Source organism: Teleopsis dalmanni, chromosome 1 (assembly GCF_002237135.1).
Source record: "Teleopsis dalmanni isolate 2A chromosome 1, ASM223713v2, whole genome shotgun sequence".
Classification (NCBI taxonomy): Eukaryota; Metazoa; Arthropoda; class Insecta; order Diptera; family Diopsidae; genus Teleopsis; species Teleopsis dalmanni.
In genome coordinates, this window is record NC_051846.1 from 149,462,409 (window position 1) to 149,476,275 (window position 13,867).

At 30.0% G+C, this 13,867-nt stretch overlaps 1 protein-coding gene across 1 annotated transcript in view; it reads right to left on the reverse strand.

Moving 5' to 3' along the window:
* Positions 1-4,969, reverse strand: part of LOC119669311 (flocculation protein FLO11-like) — a 16,592-nt gene extending 11,623 nt beyond the window's left edge. The window contains exon 1 of the mRNA XM_038079152.1: positions 3,780-4,969. Coding sequence (XP_037935080.1) covers positions 3,780-4,751 — 972 coding nt within the window. The 5' untranslated portion in view covers positions 4,752-4,969. The remainder of the gene's footprint in view (positions 1-3,779) is intronic.
* Positions 4,970-13,867: the final 8,898 nt, after the last annotated feature.

Sequence of the window (13,867 nt, forward strand, 5' to 3'; positions counted from 1 at the left end):
AATAAAATCTGAAATGGCCAAGCCTCACTTTGGGGAACCGTCTTCTCGATCACAGTCATTCCTACGCCAGATAAGTATCTGACACACAACAAATATGTTATTGTCAATTTAGATTTTAAGTAAAATTCTATAATTTTGTTTTAAGCCTGTACGAATTTCATTAAATCAATAATAAAAAATTATAATAAATCTACATGTATATGTTTTCATAATGGGCACTGTTTTGATCTACCGATTTACGCTTTATAATATTGAAGTTCAATGTTTAACTAATCTTCACCTTATGAACCGTTATAAATAATCCATTTATTAAATTCTATTTTGATTTTTAATAAATTATATTTAAAATGCATATTTATTAATACTGGTTTATATGTAACGTATATAATTTATTCTAAAAAAATGTTACAAGCCGATTGATAAATGATAAGGTATAATAAGGACAATTAAAAAAATTAAATTAATTTTATGGTGAATATAGATGTAAAGTAATAAGATTTAATCTAATTATTTTCATATTAACAAGATGTAATTATTTTTATACCAGTTACTTCTACTCTGATATTTAAAGTAGTTATAAATATTTATTATAAAACCTTGATTATATGAACATTTTGTTCCTTATAGAAAAATTAAAATCTACCAAATGAAAAATAAGTTCTTAATAGAACTGTCTTATTTAATTGAAACTATTCAATAGTTTTGGGTTGATAAAACTAAAACTTCTCTAGATAATTCCAATTATAGTTTACTTTAATATTTAAAGATTTCTTAATACATTTAAATTAATAGACGTTTGGTGCTTTCATTCTGAATATTCCTTTAGAACAGAGTTCAGGTTGAAGAACCAAGTCAAATAGCAAAAAAATAAAACTATGTGGAAACATTAATAAATCTTTTATAAATTACTTATAATAAAACTTTAATTAATTTACTCAAATACTATTTAAAAATTTTAGAAAAGTAGTTAATTAATTGTCTATGTGCCATGAGATTTAGGTCCTGATTGTTACTTCTACTTCCATATGTATTTATGATATATAACATTTTTCTCATTCTCCTTGTAGATATTGCCAAATATTTAAACTAAAATTTTATAAAATATAGTAATATAACAGAAATAGATTTTAAAGTATATGTTTAGGATTCACTTTAGAGATGACGAAATATCAGTATAAACATTGATTAAACGAATGTGGTGAAGGTATGATGTTGGAAATATCAATATAAGGCATAAAAAAATAGATAAATATAAAGGGCTAAAAATATCGTTTTTAAAGAAATTCAGATTGTTAGATAGGAAGTGTTTACTATAAAAATACTAATTCTTAGTAAATAAAGGCATTGCTAGATTGCGATATTGATCAATCTATTCAGACAAAAAGTATTGGTATGACTGAAGCTCTTATTGTTGCAATGCAATGATATATAATAATAAAGATTCTTGAATCAAGACCAGATAGAACTAAAATTAAGCAATGAATAATAATTTTCGTAAATGTTTATCTTAAATTTTCGAAAGTAAAGCAAGAGGATTTAAGTTAAAGAAGAACTTACAGTTCATAGTTAAGAATAAACTATGAATACAGTTCTTTAATAAATGAATTGATTTTTATCGTTCGTTTTGACTTAATTAACTAAATTCTTAATATAAATTATTCTTTTCAATAGAGATGCTTTTATTGAACAGTAGTGAATTGTAACAACAAAAATTTTTAGTATTTTTTAAGTAATTGAATTTTTGGCTGACTGTACAGGTTTTTAGAGACTTGCCATATACCTATTATCACCGACTAGTCAAAGATGGAGTATTATCACAAGAAAAAGCTTTCCAAAGGAGTTATCAAAATTAGAAAAAAAATGACTCTACATAACTAATGCAATTTGGAAAAATTACAAAATATTAACTCATCGTTAAAAAATTATTGATCACACCTTTCAAAATTATCTACAGGGCTAAACAACATCACGCTCGCTCTGTCTTACACTTATCTAACGAAAGAAATAGTTTTCAACAATTTCCATAGATTATTTGAAAGACCACTATAAGACCATATAGTAGATCAATGTAGATTATTTAAAAGACTACAGTAAGTTCAAAACCAATACAGGAATATGGGAAATGGATAGTCTTACAAATTTTCGAGCAAAATCGTCACAGCTCAAGTAAACAACTCAAATATTAATCCTGATTGGCATTAATTCTGAAAAGATTTTACAGATCGCTAAAAAGTATAAGATTCATATAGATCATTTAACAGATCACTGTAAACTTAGAATCAACGCAAAAATTTGGATAGTTCTCTCATATTTTTGGAGCAATGAATATATATAAGAAAGGAACATAACATACGAATATAATATATGGAATACAGATATAACATGGAACATTATAATACAAGTTTCAGTGGATCTGAAAGCTATTATAGACCAGTTAGAGAATATTTACATCCATATAGCGCAAGATGTGATTTACAGCGTAAGATGTGATAAGTAGATAAATCCCAAAATGTGATAAGTAGAATAAAGAAAGCCCTGGGCGCTTTTACAAGGCTTCGTGAAGTGTGGAGCTCTAATATCTATAGTTTACACACAAAGATAAAAATCTTTAAAGCATGCATTCTTTCAGTTCTCCTGTATGGTTGCGAAACCTGGTTTGTTATGGAATTATGTCTCCGCAGAATTTTGCGTATTTTCTGGCCAAACAGATTATCAAATCAAGACCTTTGGACCAAAATAAATATAAGAGATGTCAACCTTGAAATTCGCAAAAAAAAATTTAGATGGATCGGGCATACACTTTGAAAGACTCCTACCGAAATTTTTCAACAGGCGTTGGTATACAACCCACAAGATCGCAGAGGAAGAGGTCGTCCAAAAACAACAAGGAGAAGGTCAATGTTAAATGAAAAAAAAAACTGTTTCGCAGCTCCTAGGAAGAAGAATAAGCAACATTACTGATATAAAAGACGTAGCGTTGTGGCGCGAAAGGTGAAAGCGACTTATAGACAGCTCACTACATAAGTATGTCCAGTATAAGACTCTGCTCAAAATCATTGAGTCGAGCAAGACTTATTATTATTATATATACCAATATAAACTTATATATCACCTCGAAAACACAGGAATTAGAAAAAAGGATTTCTTTTTATCGGATTGTGTTTTGATCTTTAGATCTAGTTTAAGCATAGAATTTTTACAGAAGAGGTTAAGAAAAAAGGGGAATAAAAGAAAGGGAATAAAAAAAGGAAATGAGGAAAATAAAAGTAAGGAAAAGGGTCTATTATAAAAATTTGGACATTGGATTAATTATTATTAAGCTATAACATAATTGGGAATCACAAAATTATTAATTTTTCATTTAATTAAATATTTTTAATTTTTATTGAATTTGAAAATGAAAAAAATTCTTACTAATTTATTCCTTTGTGTATTTACTTTAGTCACTGACGATAATATTTTTTTTAATTATATTATAGTTTTATATTGTCTATAGTAGCACTACTAAAAGTTATTAATTTCACTTTCGTTGCTTATTTTTATAATTGTGTTATTTCTAAATTATGAACTATAGTTTATTTATAGAAAAGCAATCACAATTAGCAATAAAATATTGTAAATCACAAAAAATGCATTTGTTAAGTAATTTTTTATTGAATAATATTTAAGATTGCGATTAATCCGGCAATTCACTGTGCGACATTAGTCGCGGAAAGTTAATCTGTTAATGCAATGTGCTTTTTGTGTGAAGTACAGGAAGACTTGAATTGGAATCTTACCTGCGACGGCTGCGAATTGTCGATGTCACTCAGCGGAACTTGCTTATATGCGGCGCTGTGCGGTAAGTTGCCTTTAGACGGCTGTTGGATTGGTGCAGGTGTTGGCAAAGGAGTTGAAGCAGCCAATGCGGAAGATTTGTGTGGAGCCATTTGGGAGCCTGGGGAAGAGTTCGACGACGATGCAGCTGGAGACGGCGTTGTGGCACGGAACACTGGACTATTGCTGGTATTTGATTTATTGGTCTGCCATTCACTTGGTTTCGGAGGCAATTCCGGCGGTTGATTACGGAATATCGCGCTGTTTTCGGGTATATTTTGATACTTCGGCTGTGGTTTGGGTGGCGGTGATGGTGTGATAATTTGTACTTTTGGCTGGTAAGATTCATTAACGTTTGGCAGTAACTTGTGCAATTGAGATTCGTTATTTAAATCTGTAGTGTCTGGCGCGTAACCATTTAAACCAAAGAATTTTGATTTAGCATCGTTCAGAGCGGCTTTCACTGCGGCTATACTGTGACTGGCTTCGTTTAGTTCCGATTGCGAATGTTGACTAAGCGGTCTTTGCACTGGACTTACGTTCGCAGCTATTGTGTTTGCAACGGGTAATGCTTGTGCGGTTGTGTTGTTCGGTGGTAATTTGTGTGGTGTGGCGTAGCAGGGGGAGTTCAACTGACTGGTAATTTGTTGTTGTTGACTGTGATTGGAGCTTCGATTGCCATTTGGAATTATAGGCTGTTTTTGTTGTTGTTGATGTTGTTTATTATTATCGCTGAACTTAAATGATATTTCGGTGTATAGTGGAGAGTGGGGATCTGTTCCATTCAGCGCTGCTGTGGCTGCTGTTGATGATGCAGATGTCGATGACGTTGTTGGTATTATTTGCGGTTTAAGTTTTGCTGTATTCGTGTTAACTGTTGCGGGCATGCTGAGATTATCATAGACGCTTACTGGCCTGTCGTCATACACTTCCATTATATAGTCTATATTTTAATGGAAATTCTCTGTGTACTTTGTATTATCACTATCTTGTATATTTTGAGTGCAACGTGTTCGTTAAGTTATCGAGCTTTTGTTTTTCGTCGTTATTTATTCGGTAACTGTTGCTGTGAAGTATATAAATATCTCAATACCCACTATGGTAATACTGAGCTAATCCAATAAGTTATCATGATGTAACTGCTGAAATTAAATAATTAAAAAAGGATTAGTTGGAGATTAAAATTTTCCGCTTTTTACAACTATAATAAAACTTCTACGTAGAAATTGCGGAAATTAAGAGCACGTGTTCATTATACTAAATTAATAATAGTTGCTTTAATAAAGTTGGTGTATTAAGTTGTTATGGCAGTTTAATCAATTAAACTAGTACATCAATTTGCAAATTTATTAAGCAATTTATTCCGTTTCAATAATTTATGCACATTAAAACCTATTGTTAAACAACGCTTATTACATGTTAATTAATTTTAAATTGAAAGGCTGGTATGTTAGCATTATAATCGATTGAACCTTGTATCGAAAGTTGTTAGATATAAACGAGATATCATGAAATATTATTAATAATAAGAAATATTGAATGTCAAAGAAACAATATACATAGTATGTCAACTTTAACTGGTTTTTAAGCACTATACAGCATTATCCTTTTCGTGGTACCTTAAGATTAAGATTTTTTTTATTATATTATATTAAACTATTAAATCTTCCCATTGAAAATTAATAACAATTTATCAAATCTTAAAACTAGTACATCTTATTTTTACTTCCTGCACTACCGTTCTAGGAAATATTATATTATCACTAATTAATTACTATGTAATAAGTAGTTTTTAAATTATTCTTGACAGAAAAATATATAAACTCATAATTTTATTAAGAATAATTATTGATAATTATTTATATTTTAGTTATGGTCAGAATGGTCAGCCAAAATTCAATTAATTAAAATAATATAAAAAATAAAATTTTTGTTGTTGTAGTTCACTACTGTTCAGAAAAACCTCTTTATTTTAGTTATTTATAAAATAATTAAAGAGGGATAATAGCTTCTGCGTTCTGCTATGCGTTATAGCGATTATTTGCAATTGAATTTATGAACTTAAAGTTCTTTCTTTTCAATCTTCTCGAATAGTGTCTTAATAAGAGTTTTTTTTAGATAGAATAGGGTGGTTTATATTATATATAAAGTTCTTTCATCTTAATCTTCTTGGATAGCGTCTTACTAAAAATTTTCTAGCAAGGTTATTGGGATGGTCTACTGTTTATAGTTTATAACAATACATAATTATTTTCTAATTTTAGGATACTTAGGATATCATTAGGATACTACAGAGTTTGAGAGTTTGAGTAATGCAAGCATACAAAGCTTTCTTTATTTAAAAGGAAGACTATTAATAATAGTCAAGCGGTGTAAATTGTATAAAATGGTTTTTTAATTCACATTATCGAAAGTGAAATAATACATTCGGGTTATTTTTAGCTCAACGAATCTAAAATAGCCTCCCATACCTTCCATATTCTACCATAAACCTTTTATTTAACATTAAAAGAATTGATAATCATGTGACTTTTGTGATCAAAACTAACGTTTTGTGTGACATCTTCGGTATTTCTAAAGAAGTACGAACACATCAGACTTCCGGTCCAAATATCACACTATAAAGTCACTTGTTATGGATGCGCTATGGTCTTTCAATAGTTACTTATGCACTTTTCCTGTGCCATATGTGATCATTAGGTTTGCAACATATCCATCAACCGCAAATTGAGGCTCGTCACGGATAAAAATTTGATAATATTTGAAGAAAATTTGGTGCAAAAATCTGTTACTATTTTGTCGTATGTTTTCATACTTTGAACACATTCTGCGTTTATAAAGAGATCCATATTGTAAAAAGATAAACTTTAAACTAAAAATATGATACCTTAGATGACAATTATATTTGTGATATCGGTGACTGAAGTGATACTGCCAAATTGGTACAAAATGGTTTTAATACAAAAACGAAAAAATAAAATCGACATTAGTCGATATATTAAACTGTTTAAATAAAACGGACCAAATGGATGACATTTCTGCAGCTAATCTATATATTCAATTCAAATATTTATAATATATTATATACTTTAGATATACTAGTAATATATTTATAGCATATATCTAACTACAATTAAATATTTTTATTATAATAGATTTTAATGATCAGTTAACTATGACGACAGGCACTATTTTACTTAATAGAAACTATTATATTTAATAGAAAGGTTTTGAAGACTAATAAATTACAACAACAACATTTTTTTTATTGTTTTAATTAATTAAATTTTTTGCTGAGTATACAATTGTTTCTAGTATTGCCAAATACTCATCATCAGTGGCTTTAATTAAATATAAGAAATAATTCCAAGATAATTGATGGTGAGTATTTAGCAATACTTGAAACAGCTGTATGGTAAGCCAAAAATCAATTAATTAAAATAATAAAAAAAATTGTTGTTGTAATTTACTACTCTTCAAAACCTTTCTATTAAATATAATAGCTTTTATTAAGTAAAATAAAAAATTCACTATTATAGGTATAATAAAAATCATTAATTAAAATCGTACAGTTTATCGCTAGTAATAATTGAATGAAGTGTTAAGTGTTGTCTGTAAGCAAACTCTTAATCCAAAAATGTTAGAGTAGTAGAGAGCACAACCTATATCTGAAATTAATTTTGATCATCTGTTAGCACATTAACTTTTTAATTGATTGTTTGTTCTATTATACGCTTGAGGAGATATAATTGAAAGTCTCTTGTAATCAATTCATTTATTTTTACAAGCAGAAACAAAAACTTACATCGTATGAAAAACGAATTAAATCAACGTCAAGACTTTCAAACTTTTAAATTTAATTTTTTATTAAAATTTGCTTTGATGGCTTGTTAAAAATGACTGTATTCCCATTATACCTGGTGCATGGAGCTCACCATCATGAACAACTTCGTTGTAGCTTTGCTTCAGATGTCTGTCAGCTTTCATATTATTCCTCTGTGAGGTTTGCTATCCAATGGATATGATATTTTCACAATTTAATACTTTTGAAAAAGAATACATGCCTTTTTATGCAGCCTACATTTTATTTTATGATACATATTTTTACACACTTAATCCTATTCACACAAAAATTTGTTTTAATCTAGTTTTTAATAAATAAGATTCGTTTTTATAAGAAAAACACAAAGAAGCCAAACATTAGAATAGAATTTTAGACATAAGGCAATCAGTTCAATCCAGGAGACTCAGCATAAACTGAAGTGTTAAAAATGAGTCAATAAAATATCATTAAGGGCTTTATCACTTTTAAGCTTAACGATGTAATTTAATAATTAGATTTGAAAGATGCTTAGGATGCATCCTACAAAACATGTAAGACGTTTACAGCTCGAATATTAACGTTTATAATTCTCATGGTGCACTCTGTTTCTACAACATTTGTATTTGTGAATTAAATTAAAAAATAATATATATGTATTTATTATTCTTTAGTACTAACAATTTAAAAATAATACTATTTCAATTAATAAAAATATAATATGTTAAGAAATTATAATATTCTCAGAGTTTCAGGTTTCTCGCTAATCCCTGCCATAACAGTTATGAGGTGACCTGTAATAGTGTGTACCATTATCTTTCCTTACTAGCAACATATTTCACTGAGACAGTGGGAACACTGAGAACATATTTCAAAATCGCCATGAAAACGCTTGATGACTTAACATATCCATATATATTATGGAGTGGAATATTATGGAATATGGAATATTATGGAATAAATATTCCATCCTATATAGATAGCAAATTCAAAGAACATCTTTAAAACCTGAAAGTAGCCAGGCAGCAATAAAAATCTTCCAATCCTGGATTACCTAATTGACTTTTACCAGAAGCTTTAAAATCTCATATCTATGTTGCCTAATACGAATAATACGAATACACTCTATTGGTCACTTCATCATTACAGATTTGGTAACGATGACGAAACATAGAAGGATGTATTAACTAACTTCATTCGAACCAAATCTTTTTACAGGATATTCGCTTGTCAGATTAAAGAAGTATTTAGCAGGAAGGCTTTTGTTAATAATCACATTTTAAAGACAAAATTAAAGGTTACCGAAAAGTTAAAAGTTAGTAATTTCTCTCTTTTGACATATTCTTAAATTAAGTATATCTATTGCAATATCTTTGAAATAAAAAGAGTTTTCTTAGATGTTTTATTATTTATAATTCAGTTTCTTAAAGATTATTGATTATATTCTAAGGGTAATGTTATACAGACAATCATATAACGTGTGGTCATGTCATATGACTCTTGGTCTCGGCATTTTATATTCGTTTTGATCTTGACCAAAAGGCTTGTTATATACGTCCAGAGACTCATATCATAATTGATAATTTGATACTTGTACTAATATTGTCATACGTTGTGGTTGTGCTTGAATTTGAAAGGTTATATCCTTTATGTAAGCTAGTAATAAAGCTTATTATGGACTGAGTAAATTGATGACAAGGAGAAATATATCACAAAGAAACTAAAAATGTACAAAACACGGAGATTAGGTGAAGCTGAAGCGAATAGAATAGCAATATTAGAGAAAAGCATTCTAGAAAAATTTTTGAACCTATACAAGAAAACGGAATATACAGCAAAAGATACAACTAAGGGCTAGAACTAGTTGAACATGAGACTATCAGCAAGTTTATTAAAAAACAGGGTTTAACAGGGTTGGCTTGATCATGTCATAAGAATGTCAAAAATAAGAGTGCAATGCAAGATATTCAAGAATGATATCAGAAGCGAGAGAAGCAGAGGAGAGCTAAAAAAAACGATGGAAAGACAGTATCCAGAATGATGTAGAGAATATGAATATAAGGAACTAGAAAGAGAAAGCAAGGAACAGGGAAGAATGGAAGCCTAGGTCCTACACGATCTGTTACGGGCTTGATGATGATGATATCTTTTGTGTGGATATATAAGCATAACCAGAACCAATGCTGTGATTATACCAAGGTGAACGAAATTTTGATAATTTTGATAATTTTCTCTCATTATCAATTTTTTTTATTTAAAGCAACAACAATTACATTTTGGACGTGCGCATGACTGTCTGTATAACATAGTTCTTGTAAATGAGTTTATTTTTTAGTTATAATGTATATAAAAAGCCATATGGACAAGACTTTAGCCTTGTAGGTATACAGTATTATTTTAATTTTCTGTTTTTTAACTTTAGAAAAAAAATCTGCTGCTGTTAAGTAATTTTCATAATTTTGCTAAGTAAACAATTTTATAACGTCTAGAGAAGATAACGCGAGGATTATAGCATAAATAATGTTGTGTTTTGTGTTCTAATATTGTTTATACTTCGGTACATTAATGCTGTAAGAAAAAAAGATATTACCTCAAAAATAGATAAAATAATAAACATACAATTTAGGTTCGTTGTACGTTCTAAATTTAAGTTCTACAATACATTTTGGATCTGATCACTTTTTTTGTTAAATTTAATTTTAAAATGAAATTTTTAATTCCAAATAAATAATATACACAAGGTTTTTAGCTTTGATGAACATAAATTTCAATAAAATTTAATTTTTTTGATGTACGTATGCATTTCCAATTATTTAATTTGTTGTCTCTGACTTTTTGGAACAAATGTGCTTCCAATTCTCTATATTTTAAGGCACAAAATTGTCTTGGTTTTGCGTGATTGATCGAAATTTGAAATTTTAATTGATTTTTTTTTTAAATTTATTTTATAAACAAATTACGCACTTTTATTGTCTATTCATAGGCCAAATTGTTTTTTCACATTGTTTTCGTTTTTTATTGAACTCAGGGATTGATTTATTGGAAGCAATCCGTGGCATAAAAGAAAGAGCCGCTATTATTATTTTTAGTGGAATGAATCAATGAACTTGAAAAATGCGAGAATTACGATAAAAAATGCTTTCAACTTTTCAGTTGAAAAACTAATTTTGTATAAATTGTATATATATTAAAAAGTGAAAATGTATAGTATATATATTTATCTTTATACACATATACCTAAATCACAGCCTGATTTAGTGGTCAATAATGTATGATATTTAATAATTGCAATTTAATTTCGAAACATTTTTATATTAAATTGCTCTCAATTAATATGTTATTAAACGTTATTAGTAATTAATATTAATATATTTAAAATTATAATAAGTTTATTAACATAGTAATGATGTAATAATCATACACATTGTATCATAAATAATTACTGTATATTAATTTTGTATATAGTAACATTTGAAAATATGAATCACTTTTTATAACACAAAAGAGCAGTCAACTAAATATTTTAAGATCACTATTAACCAGCACTATTATTGCACACTGCCAGCTAACTGCATCAAAAACTCTAATTTAAAGCGCATTTAAATCGTTCTGCACATAGCGAGAACGAAGCGGTTGGTATTTTCAGCCAGTAGAGTGCTAAAGCGCTATACTGGAGGAGGTTAGTAGGAAAAGCCATGTACTTTATTAGTGTGTCATGTGAATGAAGTGGTGAGTTGGTAGGAATAAAATATTTTTTAAATAATCGATGTTTCTTTCCAGTATTGCTTTTATCTACTTACGACTTCAAAATATTAGATAATTTTTTATATAAAATATAATAATATAAAATAAGGGCAGGTAACCTGGCCTCTACGACTTTCTAATGTGCGTTTCCGTTTCCATGGTAAGAGATACAGGTTTTAACTGATGGCTGTTTTGTTTCAATAGCTCGTCGGAAGATACCTTTAGGTATCATAAAAATTATTTCATTCATTTAATACTACATTCCTCACAAAGAACTAAATCCATCTACATAAGTTTATCTACTTTAACAGATCTTTTCTTCAGGAACGTACACCCTTAAAAATTGGTTTCTTCTGCAAGTCAAAGCCAAAAAATTGTGGTCTGTGTCTTCTTCGTTTAAGTTTTAGCAACTTCTATAACATTCCTATAATAGATAAAGGACCTATAATAGATAAACTATGTGCATCCATTTGAGTTTATCTAGTTTATTTGATCTTTCCTTTTTACTCATGAACAATTTGACAAGGTATCAGAAACGCACTTCCCTAAAAATCAATTTTTCTGTTTGGCTAAGGTAAACAGTCGCAAAGAAAGTGTGTGACTATGTCTTCCTCGTCTTAGTTTTCGTAAGTTCTACCACATTCTAAAGTAAATTCATCTATTTGAGTTTATCTAGTTTTACATACTCAAAATCCGTCTGATAGACTATTAGGAACGTGTTTCTCTAAAAATCAGTTTTTTTGTTCAGCAAAGTTGAACAATCACAGACAAAATGTGTGACTGTGTCTTTTTCGTCCAAGTTTTCGTTACATCTACAACAATGAATGGAAGGCGTAGTTGTCTAGTGTTCGTCTAAGCTTCCGATACTTCTCCGATACATGTTGCATGGACGGTTGGGTTGTTTTGCCTAGGATCATATATATCAGTAAAGAACTACAATTAACTCTGCAATATGGATTCTGTCACTGTATAAAAACCAAGTCAATTGTAATACTTTATATATTGTCTGTGACTTCCATTTATCATTTATCTGATATTAGGAAGTTTTCCTTTTTCATAGAATAGATTTTTTAAAAACTTTTAAAAAAATTTTTAAAAAATTATTAACATTTAAAAACTTTTCATAATATAATTTAAAAATAAACATTTATTTATTTGTTATATACGTATAGGTGTGCTGGGTGCCTGGTCACACAGGAATTCATGGAAATGAGTCTGCCGATAGTCTTGCACGGGCAGGATCCGCTACTCTAATCTGTGGCCCAGAATCTTTCTGTGGATTAAGTTGGTCTACAACTAGGTCTCTAATCAATGATTGGATCTCAACCGAGAGAAGTCGCTACTGGCGCGACAGTCGAGGTAACCGTCAGGCTAAAGAGCTGGTTCTCCCTTATAGTTACAATAAGATATCCTCCTTCAGCAGAACAGAGTTGAGGTTGCTAGTGGGATATCTAACGGGTCACCATGGGCTACATTACCATCTCAACAAAATGGGCCTATCTGAAGAGATAGTTTGTAGACTCTGCTTAGAGGCAGAGGAGACAACCAGCCACATTCTATGTGACTGCCCAGCTTTGATCTGGGCCAGGAGGAAATCACTGGGTCGGGAATTGCTTTCACCTTCCGACATTAGGAAGTCCTCAACAACCGACATTTTGATCTTCATTCGAAAGGCGGAATGTCTTTTGTTCAGTTAGGGTCTGTTGTAGCACAAAAGATCAATCATGGTCGCAGTGCTCTGCTCAAATGGGAGCTAGTACCCTGTTATTTCCTATTTCCTATAGGTTTGCAAGCACCTATAACGATGAGTTTAATATGCATTATAATTCAAGAGGCAAAAAATATTGCCTCTCATATTGTATACATTTTCAAGATATTTCTTGATTTGAAGGAATTGCCAAAGTATTATAGCTTGCCAAAGTATTGTACATTAAGACTGAAAAGTTTTCGGAAATTCTCATTTAAAATTCGCGCGCTGTATATTTTTCGATATTTTAAGTTTATGTAGTTTGGCAGCACTGTCCTTAATTACTATGCCAAAAATGAGCTCGATCTGTCAGACAGTTCGTTTACGGCAGCTGTTGAAACCAGTTCACCTCAGTAGTGCGTTGCGAAATGTCTTCGACGGTCGTACGACCGTCCTGGAAGGCTTTGTACCACTCATAAACTTGAGTTTTCGATAAAACTGATTCCCCATAAGCCTTTTGTAGCATTCGCAACGATTCTGCACACGAAATTTCGTTCGAAACACAAAATTTGATGCAAACTCTTTGTTCAATATTTTTTTCCATTGTTTTTTTCGCAACGCCCTACTGAGGTGAACTGGTTTCAACAGCTGCCGTAAACGAACTGTCTGACAGATCGCGCTCATTTTTGGCATAGTAATTAAGGACAGTGCTGCCAAACTACATAAACTTAAAATATCGGAAAATATACAGCGCGCGAATTTTAAATGAGAATTTCCGAAAGCTTTTCGGTCACAATGTA